We start from the raw sequence: 13,180 nt of genomic DNA on the forward strand, positions 1-13,180 counted from the left end.
AACTTCACTGACCACAGCGTCTTTTTTATCTTTTAGATCTTTCAGACTTAGAGCAGCCTTTTCTTTGGCATGTTCTTCTTCCATTTCTGCTTCTTTTTCCGTCTCATCTAGGAATTCTTTAACGTCATCTGTCGCATCTTCTACAGCGTGTTTCGCACCTTTAAAAATACCGGAGAAGAAACCAGTTGTTTTTTCTTTAGCTTTCTTTGCTTCTTTTGTTGCTTTTTCCTTTGCACTGTCGGCAGCTTCTGCTGCCGCATCAGCGTCAGCTATTAATTTTTCTTTCATCAATTTTGTATCATCTTTTACCTCTTTAATTGCTGCATCTTTAGTATCCTTAGCAGCTTGTGCAATTTCTGTCGCAGTTTCCTCTATTTTTGTTTCGATTTTCTTCGTTTCATCTGCTACTTTCTCACCAACTGCTTTCGTGGCATCGGCAACTTTCTGCGCATCTTTAGAAACTTTTTCGACAACTTTATCTTTCTTGTCTGTCATTGTAGATACTGTTTTATCTTTCGTGTCTTTTACGTCAATAATGGCTTTGTCTGTGGTCTCTTGAATTCCTGCAATCACAACACCTTTTTTATCCTTCAAATCTTTAATATTTGTGGCAACTTCTTCTTTAATACGTTCTTTTTCTAATGATGCTTCTCTTTTCGTTTCATCCAAAAATTCTTTGACGTCATCAGTTGTATCTTCCACAGTATGTTTAGCGCCTTTAAATATACCAGACAGAAAACCGCTGGTTCTTTCTTTAACCTTTTTTGCTTCTTTTGTTGCTTTATCTTTCGCACCTTCCGTAGTTTCTGCAGCAATATTGACATCTGCTGTCAATTTATCTTTAATTTTCTTTGTATCCTTTTTTACTTCTTTAACTGCTACATCTTTAGTGTGCTTGGCAGTATGCGCAACATCCGTCGCGGTCTCTCCCATTATTTCACCAATTTTCTTTGTTGTCGTTGTTATTGTCTCACCTGTTGCTTTCGCGGTATCGGAAATTTTCTGAGTATCTTTGGAAATTTCTTCAACAATTTCATCCTGCTTGTCTTTTACTGCAGAGACTGTTTTCTCTTTTACATCTTTGGTTTCAAGAACGGCTTCTTGAACCTCAGTAGCGAGAGTATCTTTCTTATCTTTCAGATCTGTCAGACTTGCAGCAGCCTTTTCTTTGGCACGCTCCTGTTCAAGCGCAGCGTCCTTTTTCGTCTCATCTATAAATTCTTTAACATCGTCAGCCGCATCTTCTACGGCGTGCTTAGCACCTTTAAAAATACCGGAGAAGAAACTAGTTGTTCTTTCCTTTGTTTTCTTTGTCTGTTTTGTCACTTTATCCTTTGTGTTATCTACGGTCTCTACAGTAGCATCAGCACCTGCTGCCAATTTTTCTTTCACTAATTTCGTATCTTCCTTTATCTCCTTGATAGCTGCATCTTTAGTCTCCTTGGCAGTTTTCACAACATCTGCCGCGGCATATTCCATCTTTTCACCTATCTTCTTTGTTTCCGCTGTTACTTTTTCACCGACTGCTTTTGTTGTATCGGTAACTTTTTCAGTATCTTTCGAAACTTCTTCTACAAGTTTAACCTTCTTATCTTTTATTACAGAAACAGTTTCATCCTTAGCTTCTTTTATATCAGAGAAGGCTGTGTCTGCAGTTTGTTGAACTTCGGTTACGACTGTATCCTTCTTATCTTTTAAATCTTTAATACTTGTTGCAATTTCTTCCTTAATATGTTCTTTTTCTAAAGAAGCTTCTCTTTTTGTTTCATCCAAAAATTCTTTAACATCATCAGATGCATCTTCAGCAGCATGTTTTGCACCTTTGAAGATGCCAGAAAAGAAACCACTAGTTTTTTCTTTAGCTTTTTTCGTTTCTTTCATTGCTTTATCCTTTGTACTATCTGCAATTTCTGAAGCAGCAGCAGCACCTGCTGCCAATTTTTCTTTCACTAATTTGGTATCATCTTTTATCTCTTTAATTGCTGCATCTTTAGTATCCTTGGTAGCTTGTGCAACGTCTGCCGCAGTTTCCTCCAGTTTTTCTCCGATTTTCTTCGTTTTATCAGCTATTTCCTCACCAACTGATTTCGTGGCGTCGGCAACTTTCTGCGCATCTTTGGAAACTCCCTCGACCACTTTATCCTTTTGGTCTTTTAATGTAGAAACTGTCTTGTCTTTTGCTTCTTTCACTTTTTCGGCGGTTTTGTCCACATTTTCTTGAACTTCACTAACAGCAGTGTCTTTTTTGTCTTTTAGATCTTTTAGACTTGCAGCAGCCTTTTCTTTGGCATGTTCTTCTTCCATTTCAGCTTCTTTTTTCGTCTCATCTAGGAATTCTTTAACGTCATCTGTCGCATCTTCTACAGCGTGTTTCGCACCTTTAAAAATACCGGAGAAGAAACCAGTTGTTTTTTCTTTAGCTTTCTTTGCTTCTTTTGTTGCTTTTTCCTTTGCACTGTCGGCAGCTTCTGCTGCCGCATCAGCGCCAGCTGTTAATTTTTCTTTCATCAACTTTGTATCATCTTTTATCTCTTTAATTGCTGCATCTTTAGTATCCTTGGTAGCTTGTGCAACATCTACCGCAGTTTCCTCCAGTTTTTCTCCGATTTTCTTCGTTTTATCAGCTATTTCCTCACCAACTGATTTTGTGGCGTCGGGAACTTTCTGCGCATCTTTGGAAACTCCCTCGACCACTTTATCCTTTTGGTCTTTTAATGTAGAAACTGTCTTGTCTTTTGCTTCTTTCACTTTTTCGGCGGTTTTGTCCACATTTTCTTGAACTTCACTAACAGCAGTGTCTTTTTTGTCTTTTAAATCTTTTAGACTTGCAGCAGCCTTTTCTTTGGCATGTTCTTCTTCCATTTCAGCTTCTTTTTTCGTCTCATCCAAGAATTCTTTAACGTCATCTGTCGCATCTTCTACAGCGTGTTTCGCACCTTTAAAAATACCGGAGAAGAAACTAGTTGTTTTTTCTTTAGCTTTCTTTGCTTCTTTTGTTGCTTTTTCCTTTGCACTGTCGGCAGCTTCTGCTGCCGCATCAGCGCCAGCTGTTAATTTTTCTTTCATCAACTTTGTATCATCTTTTATCTCTTTAATTGCTGCATCTTTAGTATCCTTGGTAGCTTGTGCAACATCTACCGCAGTTTCCTCCAGTTTTTCTCCGATTTTCTTCGTTTCATCTGCTATTTCCTCACCAACTGATTTTGTGGCGCCGGCAACTTTCTGCGCATCTTTGGAAACTTCCTCTACAACTTTATCTTTTGTGTCTTTTACGGCAGAGACGGTTTTAACTTTTACTTCTTTTGCTTTATCGACAGCTTTATCCGTAGCTTCTTGAACTTTACTCACAGTAGCTTCTTTTTTGTCTTTTAGATCTTTCAGACTTGCAGCAGCTTTTTCTTTGGCTCGTTCTTCTTCCAATGCAGCTTCCTTTTTCGTCTCATCCATAAATTCTTTAACATCGTCAGTTGCATCTTCTACGACATGTTTCGCACCTTTGAATATGCCAGAGAAGAATCCGCTTCCTTTTTCTTTAACTTTTTTCGCTTCTTTGATAGCTTTGTCCTTAGCAGATGCTACAGCATCTTCAGCTGATTCAGCTTCGGATGATAATTTTTCTTCCATGATTTTTGCATCCTCCTTTATCTCCGTAATGACTGCGTCTTTAATTTCTGTACCTGCTTGTACAGCATCCTTCGCAGTGCTTTCTATTTTTTCACCCACTTTCTTCGTATCTGTCATAGCTTTTTCAGTAGCTGCTTTTGCATGATCCGTTGCCTTCTCTACGTCTTTCGAAATCTTCTCCGAGACTTTTTCTTTCTTGCCCTTCACAATGGACACCGTTTTATCTTTGGATTCTTTAATGTCGGTAACAGTTCTGTCAGCAATGTCCTTCGCGCCTGTTACTAAAGTATCTTTTTTCTCTTCCAGATTTTTCAAGCTAATGGCTGCCGCTTCCTTGGCTCGTGCTTCCTCTAAAGCAGCTTCTTTCTTCGTGTCGTCCAAGAATTCCTTGATATCATCGGTTGCTTCCTCTGCGGCATGCTTCGCACCTTTAAATATCCCTGATAGGAATCCTGCACCTTTGTCTTTCGCTTTCTTTGCTTCCTTGGTCGTTTTGTCTTTTGCAGCTTCAGCGCTATCGACGACATCATGTGTTTTATCTTCTACTTTTTTAGCAATCATATCTTTACCATCCTTGACGGCTTTACTAACGTCTTCTGCTGCAATTGTGATGTGCTGGTCAACTTTCTTTATCTCTGTTGATAATTTATCATCTTTCGAATCTGTCAATTCGCCCATGATATTCGCCGTATTCCGTGAATCCTCCAAGAACGCTGCGGTTACTTTTCGTAAATCTTCGTGGCCACTATCTGGCAGTTCGAGCGAAGGTGTCTTCTCCTTAGATCTACTCCTAGATCTGGAACTTCTCGCTTGTTTGGGACTTCTGAATATACCGAAAATGCTACTTCCCTTATCTTTTTCGACAGCTTCATCTTCGGGAATGATAGATTTTTTTATCTTCTCATCTATAGGCGGAGTTCTTGTAATACTCTCTGGTAACTCTTCTTCAGCTTGCTGCAAGTTCTCTGCCATCTGTATTGTGTCTTCTAGAAGTTTTGCCGTTGCCAATCGAATGTCTTCGTCTCCGCTGTCAAAAGAGGTCTCCTTCGAAGAACTATGCTCTCGAGATCTGCTTCTCTTTTTGCTTTTGAGTTTCGGGCTCTTAAACATACTGAAAAAGCCGCCACTCTTTTCTTTGATATCGTCGCTCATCTCTTTTTCCGTCTCGGGTGCTTTCGGTTCCGGCGTATCGGATTTTACTTCTGCAGCAAGTTTTTCGATATCTTTTTTCTCTTCCTTCTGAATTTTCTCCTTGTCAATGTCCGCTTTCCCGTTTACCTCTTCGTGGATAGTCTTCTCGATCTTCATCGTGGTTTGTACAACATCGTAAGATTTACTGACTTTGTCCGCGGGAATATCATCGTAATGAGTGGTCGACACGAAAGTACGTACCTCTTCTTTGGGAGTGACTTTTGTGCCATCGCTTTTGTACGCAATCGGTAACACGCTAGAGTCAGTAACCTTCCGCGTATCATTCAAGAGTTTCTCCGTTACGGCTTTGATTTCCTCATCGCCGCTGTCAAAGGACGTTTCCTTCGATTTGAGCTTTTTGTCCTTGGATTTTGGACTCTTAAAGATGCCGAAGAAGCCGCCCTTCTCCTTTACTTGATCTTCCTTTTCGTCATCCTTACTAGGTGATTGCTCATCCGTTGAAATAATCTTTGCTTTGCTTTTGGCATCCTCGATGACTTTCGCGCTGGTTTTCACAGCTTTTTCTGTTTCTTTTTCGATTACGCTAGGCACTTCGACAATCTGAGATGCTTCGACCTCTTTCTCCTTTTCCTTTATTTGTAATTCCAATAATTCCTCGTTTTCCTTTGCGATTGCTGCCAGCTTTTTTTTCTCTTTTTTTGCGATTTGCTCTGCGGATTCTTTGGGTTTCTCAACATGAATAACAGGTAAGACAGATCCATCTTCGTCTTTTTTAGACTTACTTTTGAACAAACTCGAGAAAAAGCTTGTCTTATCTTTATCATCATCGGTCTCAGCAGTCTCTGTTTTTTTGTCTTCTTTCTCCACTGGCTTAGCAAGACCTTCGTAAGGTACATGCATGTCTGCAGCGATTCGTCGAGAATCTTCTAAAAATTCCACAGTAGCTGATCTTACATCGGGTGCAGTTGTGATTTCTGGTAATCTGCTGTCAAAATGCGAATCCGTTACTTCGCTAGAAGGAAATTCTGGCTGCTGTTCAGAAACTTTCGTTAGGATAGCCTTTGATTCCTCGTCACCACTGTCAAAGGACGTGTCCTTTGAACCTTTCTTGCCTCTCTTCAATTTGGAACCTTTAAAAATTCCCGAAAATATTCCGCCACTTTTATCCTTTGTTTTCTTCTCTTCGTCTGATTTTTCTTCTGTGCTGTCTGCTGAATGCGGCACGTTGTAAACATCTTCATAAGCCGTTTTCATAGTCTTCGTAACAGTCTCTTTATCCTTCTCCTTATCTTTATTCCTGTCTGCTGGAGTTTTTATTTCTGACTTCTTTTGATCAGTTCGAACTATTGTGTCAACCTTTACCGTTTTTCGCGTAACAGTCGCGTCCGTAGGAATTGCACCCAACTTTTCGTCGACTTCCTTACCCTCCTTAGACAGTTTCTCTTTCTCGCTAACAACGTCTTTTTTATCAGGGGAAACGATTACCGTTTCTTTCGTAGTCACGGTCTCAGTCGGAGTCTGTTTTATTACCGTAGTCTTAGTTACTACTGTCTGACCTACTTTCGGATCGCCACTAACAGAAACTACTGTTTTTGAAGTGCTAACTTTGGGATCCGGTATCCCACCACGATGTTGCTTAATCATCGGCGGTTCGATACTAGGGATTTGCTCTAATTTGGGAACGAAACCTTCCGGCTCGGTGGCCGCTTGATCTAAATGAACATTAATTACAGTCTGCCCTATCGCACCCCGCGCCTCTTTATTGTCCCGCGCATCATCATCATCATCATAAACCACCGACCACCCTTCCTTCGCTAACTTCCCCTTCTCTTTCTCTGCGTCTGCTATTACACCTGTTAATTAAGTATAATATATTTTAGGCATCTGTATACGTGGTAACAAAATAAAGGAACACAATTTTATTGTCAATTTCGTCATCATTAGTGTAAGCTGGCTCGCTCTTTGATTGCTCTTTTGATTGAACTGCGGTTAGACTGTAGTAGTGTGGTTTGTGCGTGGAGTGTATGTGCTGTGGAGCAGCCATCTTCTCACTACATCGTTATATACGCAAGGCAAATGTGATTCAAGAAGGAGAAGTAACATCAATTGCCAACAATCAATACTGGTGCAACGTACATACGTACTTTGACTTTTCAATAAATTGTATTGAAACGTTCTCAGTAGCTTGCAATTTCGAAATGTTTTTCTATGAAAATACTTCAATTAGTATTATAATATTAATCTATGAAATGAACGCTAAAGGTACTAAAATGAAGCTGTTAGAGAATATAAACGACATATATTCAGCTTCACAAAGAACTCTTGATTACTGTTTTAAGTGACAACAACAGTCAATTGCTATTAGTAATGACTTTAGTAATTTTTAATCTATCAGTTATAGGTAAAGGAAACGATATTCTGATGGCCTACGCAACAACGATCTTTTCTAATGACAGCTGCTCCGTGCGCGCACACAATTAGGCCCATATATTGGCCATTCATGCAACGCCAAATAATTGCAGCGAAACCTTGCTGAAACAAATTAATCTAAAAGTGTTCGCGAAATATTAAGGATATTAGTGGGGATGATTAAATGAGGTATAAAAATTATTGTATAATATATAAGTAATAGCTGTTTGAGATAGGCCGAGATAAAATAATCCGTTATTATTTATATTAAAGTAAAAGCAAGCTGGTAAAATTCTGAAGAGATCCGCATTGGCTTCCAGAACCTGTGAGTGGACGGCGTAGAGACAAATGTTTAGTGCTCACGTACGTTATTTGCACTCTGCAAACGTACATTATTCTTTATAAGCTGAGACAAATTTTATGCGTTGACGTGAATCGTGTCCAGAATCATAATAATAATAATAATAATAATAGTAATATTCCTTATTCATTGTATTAGCATTTATTCGACCGCAACGTTTCGCTGAAATAAGATCGTGCACACTGTTGATTGAATACTTACATAAAAATTAAAGCTTGCTTCATAAATGACGATAATAAAGTCACAAGTGAAAATTCAAAGTACGAATTAGATTAGCATTGGAAATATAGCTGCTTAGAAACTACGTTATTGGCATATAATAGTCTATACGCCAATACAATTAAAAGTAATTATGTGCATTTGTTGCGACATAACTGCATAACGGTACACATATCATTTTTACAAATGAAGAAATAATATTCGTCTATAGGAATGTATAAAAAATTCACCGAAAAATAGTATCATTAAGAGAAAAGACAATGCTAAACGCGCAAATAAATATATAAAGCTATTTGAGAAACATAGTTGTACATCTCGTGCATTATTTAAAAATCTTTTAAGCGAGTAGATTTCATAACTATGAACACGATATCACTAAAAAGGAAAGGTATCTCCGATCTAATGAGGTTTAGCGAGTTTGGCGAAACGCAGTTCGTCGACATATGGTTAATACGAGTAAGTCGATCCCTTAGGATCAAGCGTGCGCCCGCAGCATTAATCCAATCATGCTGCTGAATTTATAGTATATGTATGTATAAATGCGTAATCTCGATTTGGCGACGTAACTCCGCTAAACTCGATTAACAGCTGCTGGTTCTTTGTCAGTAGTAGTATAAGCACGGCCCCTCAACCCGCACCATTCATTCCAATCGCTTTCAAGCTCACTTACCAGAGACTATCTTGTTGGCATCGGCGATCGCTTTCTGACGTTTTTTCTCCGGATCGTCCAGTTCATCGCGCGACTTTTTGCTCATCGTGTCGGTCGTATGGCATTTGTGTTCAAGGTAATCAGCCATCATGTCGCTGAGCTCTTTCTCGTCGCTCGCGTATTTGTCTTTGATGGGGGTCGAGGTTCCGTTGAATACAGTGCCGTTTGTGATTGTGATGTGCTCTTTGGCTGTGAAGTGCAGAAAATGCGTAAACGAAGAGACACGGAGGTAACACGAGCTGATGTGAGACATTGCATGACGAATGTAATGGATATATGTGGCCACAATAAAATTGCCCGGCAAGCGTTGACTAACACGTTTTCTAAGTAAGCACGAGTAAAAGTGTTCGTTCTGTGTATTTGACAACTAATAACACGCGTTTGTGGCGTAGCGTGCATCATTCATTCAAGTATTGTGAGCCATGACGTCACATTTTTTTATTGCAGTATGTATTGTAGTATAATAGAAGAAAATGTATAATATTGAATAATTTTTGACAAATTGTATATATAATGTTAAAACGCAATGCAAGAGCGAGTAATAATAAAATTAAATTTATAGATATTACTATTTGTACTTACGTTTATCGTGTGTGCCAGTGATACTGAGATCCTCCATTGATTCAGAGTCCTGGAATAAAGAGAGAATTGCGCTTTATCTTGGTGATTATAAGAATCCCACGCTCTTGAAGAAGTAGTTATTTGAGTAAATTACTGTTATGTATAAGCCTTTTAACTGTTGTAGCATACATAAAAGAGCTATTACGAGATATAAAGTGAACGGATAGTATCTTCTTCAATTGCGCTCAATAATAGTATTCGCTATATAGATAACGAGAATAAGGTCAAACGATAAAATAGCATCTTTTGTTAATGATAATTTGTTTTGTCACATGACGATTTGAATTATACTACAATTATACATGTAGATTCTCCCAGATTTGCATAAAGTGCGCACCTTCATTCTGTCAGACTCTTCATAATCAGGATCCATTTTAGGATCCATAGTTGCATCACGGCGGAGTGACGTGTTTCTCGACGGTCCTAATTCTTCCTTAAGAGAATCAAATCCTGGCTGATCCAGTCTGACTCTCGCCACAGCTTTTTCAACGTCGTCAGTCACTAATTCAACATTGAAGATACATTTGTTCACTATATCTTCTCGTCCGATCTTATTGAGAGCTTTTTCTAACGTATTTCCTGCAAATGAAGGACGATACGTACATGATATTTCAATCATTAATATGAATTTTATATTTAAGTACATTACAAATATATTATTAATATTAAGATATATTATTAATATTTATTTTAATATATACATGTAATATATCAAATTGCTTTATATGTATTTTAAATACAATTACAAGTGTTAAAAAGTTTTAAAAGCAAAGATACAAGAATTCGATATTCATATCATTAAAATTTATATCCAATTATATTCTTATTCACTCTTTCTTTTAATTTTACACAGACCTGAATGTATTGCATATTGTGGACGTAGGTAAGGACATCTTCGAAATATTATTAGGAGTTCGCTTGTGTAATGATTATGATTTTCATATTCTTGATATAAAGTTATAAACATTGTTTTCTTTTTTCTATTTATATATTTTTTTATATATACAGGTATATTTATTTATATATATTTATATACTATTTTCTAAAACCAAATTAATTAAAATTTAAGAAATTTGAAACAGAACAGTCTTAAAACATGTATTTTTCCCGAGAATTTTTTCGCGAGAATGTGTCTGAAAAATATCGAATAATCTCGATAATACAGATTCACACAAATACGAATAATTCGGCGATATACGTAAAACCGGTACAAATAAAGAAGTAGCAGAATTTAATCACTTTCACTGCACGACTAGTGATCACGTACTGCGGAATCACGACCACTTGTTATTTCTACTGATTGCAGAAACATCGTGAGTTATGTACGAGTCAATGCCATTAGCAGGAAGAAAGGAGAGGGAACGAAGCGTGTAGACTTATGTCAGGCATAATAATGCACAATGAGATCATCACATATCTACGTTGCTAGAAAAGATTCCTCACGCCTGACTCAACTATAGCGCGCATGTCTAATTAATTGACCTTGCTGGGAAACAGGTTTTTTAAAAGTTATCAAGGCAAGCTATCGCAATTCTTATTCACCGAAAATTAACATGCTACGCTTTGATGATGTAAAGGTAAATAAATTATGTAATGTCTCACCTGTGGCTTTGTTTCCACTGTTTTGCCAGATTTTGAACATGGCAGCGGCCTGTTGCGCAGGTTTATCGGGGTATTCTTGTTTTATTAGAGCCACATCGTTAGGTGGGATATTCAACTCTTCCGCTAGTGGTTCCCAATCTTTATCCAATAGATTAGCAATATCTGTTAATCGAATGGTCGCTCTATGTATTGCATCTGGTCTGCCTAAAAATAATATTTGACGTGTAAAATAGAAAACTTTGACAACAAATGTCGTTAATAATTAATTTTTATTTTATATCACACACATTATTGTTATAGTTCACGTACTTATTCCACCATCGCGTAAGAAACTGTAGTTCTTTGACAATTCCAACAAGTCAAGCTCGGAGACCGCGGTATCCGGAGAAATTTTTTCCGGCAGCAAAATATTTAATGTGCAGATTGGCGTTTGCGGCAGTTCACCTCTCGGAACCTTAGGTTCGCTCATAAACATGATTCGACCCATCATATCAGCAGCATCCGGATCCTTTATTCTCGCGGTGAACGGAACTCTATTTTCCTTGAAAGCCCTAAACGGTAATTGCAGCTGTTCACCCGTTTTCAGAACGGGTACAAGATTTCCCGAAAATTCCATATATTGCGTTTTTCCTTCAAGAACCTACAGCATAAAAAAAGATTTGATGACATTTTAAGTAACTATATAAGAAGCTATGCGTAACTCACGAACTTTGACGGCATTTTTATTGTTGATAATTACCTCAACATCTCTACTCTTTGCAACTTCTGTAAAATGTTCCTGATGCTCTAAAGTTTTGTCTTCTTTGTCGTCCGTCATACAGAATACACGTAGTCTCGCTTCCAATGGATCTACCCGTTTTGCAAACACGACGAATCTATCATAAAGCAAGTATTAAAGTAATTGCTTCCTGTATAATTTGCATCTATATAATTTATCACTGAAAATTCACATATGTCACGTCACATCAGTCGAAACGTACTTAGCCATGAAGGGTACATGTGTCGCGTGCGTGTATAGTTCCGTGGCCATTTTCGTGGCCTCGGAAATGTTACGGCAATCCATTAACCAGAAGCGGGCGGAAACTGTGGTGGTGAAGGAAACGCAATCTTTCACAAAGGTCAACGGCGTCGAGCCTGTGACGTCCTCCCAGACTGCCCGAGTCTGACCCCCTGAACGACATACATGCCAAGTCCAATAACATTATTAAAATATGTCCGTGTTGCAAATGCGCAGGTGACAAAAGTGAAATATATGTGGTATATTTTTGCACGACCAAGATTAAATACGAACAATTAATTGAATACAAATCAGTGCCTATGCATAAATAATGTTGGATATATTAATAACAATCAATAATTACCAGACAAAGGAAATTTCGCATTTAAAAACGGTCGCTGTAAGTGCGCTGTTGTTAGGTGCTTTTTATCAATGTGTGAGTGTAATATAAAAATAAGTACATGATCGACTAAATGATAATGCTTGCAAAATCAAGAGGAAGCGTTATATATGATATGTGTAGAAAGCAATTATAGGTGTATAAATTTAAGATAAAAATTAAGTGATAAATAGGAAAAATACTATCATAAAGTATTAATCAATATGTATTTGTCATTTTATTAAAAAAAAAAGATTAAAATAATGATATCAAAATTTTAAAAGATAAAAAGTCTCACAATTATGTATTTTTTTGTAGGAACGATTTTAGGGGTTTTATAATATTAATACTTGAAATATATTCTTAATAGATTACGATTAAAATAAAGTTAAATGTGACAGTATTCAGTGTATATGTAATATTGTTATGAAATCTTTTTCGATTATATATGATTGGGTATTATAAAGGACATTATATAATCCCGTATATACATATACATATACATATACATATATATATATATACATATATCATGAGTACAATTTCATATAAATCACAAATTACTAATATATTAAAGCGATTACCAGACAAACGAATGTGCTGAAACAAAAACTTTAAAGTTAACTCTTAACAATGGGCTAGGTATAGTAAAATGTTATCTACTTTAATTGATAATCCATACCTAAATGACTCAATCCTAACAATATGCAAGCATTAACAATGAATCACAACAAGATATGTATACAATAATGATACTCAACGAAATGTTTCTATGAAACATGCAGCTACCATCTCCCTTTTAAATCTCTATCCGAAGATCCTCGGGACATTTCTCGATAATACGATGGACAGCAAAAGAAATTATTTAAGACAAAACATGACATATCTTCCAACATTCACATACATAAATCGATTTTTCCCATTTAAGTGAAAATGTCATACTGGAACATTTTTATATGCTGGTGCAAGTTACGAATCGTACAGACTGTTTACCATACTAAACATAGAGTTACAAAAGTGCTGCTACCATTTAAGCAATCCTCTCGTGCAACGTACGATACTTGGTTTGATCGTAGTCCCGAGCGACCTGAGAACAGACAAGATAGC

General features: G+C 37.3%; 1 protein-coding gene across 17 annotated transcripts in view; it reads right to left on the reverse strand.

Annotated features, from left to right (window-relative positions):
* LOC108729984 (ankyrin-3) overlaps positions 1-13,180 on the reverse strand; it is an 86,921-nt gene that overhangs the window by 18,471 nt on the left and 55,270 nt on the right. For 14 of the 17 annotated variants that reach the window (XM_018459403.1, XM_018459402.1, XM_018459401.1 and 11 more), the window contains 8 exons: positions 11,678-11,867; positions 11,437-11,572; positions 11,007-11,337; positions 10,698-10,901; positions 9,433-9,674; positions 9,057-9,105; positions 8,436-8,663; positions 1,204-6,629 (listed from right to left, as the gene is read on the reverse strand). In XM_018459403.1, coding sequence (XP_018314905.1) covers positions 1,204-6,629; positions 8,436-8,663; positions 9,057-9,105; positions 9,433-9,674; positions 10,698-10,901; positions 11,007-11,337; positions 11,437-11,572; positions 11,678-11,867 — 6,806 coding nt within the window. Of the gene's footprint in view, positions 1-1,203; positions 6,630-8,435; positions 8,664-9,056; positions 9,106-9,432; positions 9,675-10,697; positions 10,902-11,006; positions 11,338-11,436; positions 11,573-11,677; positions 11,868-13,038; positions 13,161-13,180 lie in introns of those variants that run through there. The other 3 variants (XM_018459410.1, XM_018459414.1, XM_018459415.1) reach the window with 3 other exon arrangements.

The sequence above is a fragment of the Mycetomoellerius zeteki genome, unplaced genomic scaffold, assembly GCF_001594055.1.
Source record: "Mycetomoellerius zeteki isolate Tzet28-1 unplaced genomic scaffold, Tzet1.0 scaffold821, whole genome shotgun sequence".
NCBI classification, from domain to species: domain Eukaryota; kingdom Metazoa; phylum Arthropoda; class Insecta; order Hymenoptera; family Formicidae; genus Mycetomoellerius; species Mycetomoellerius zeteki.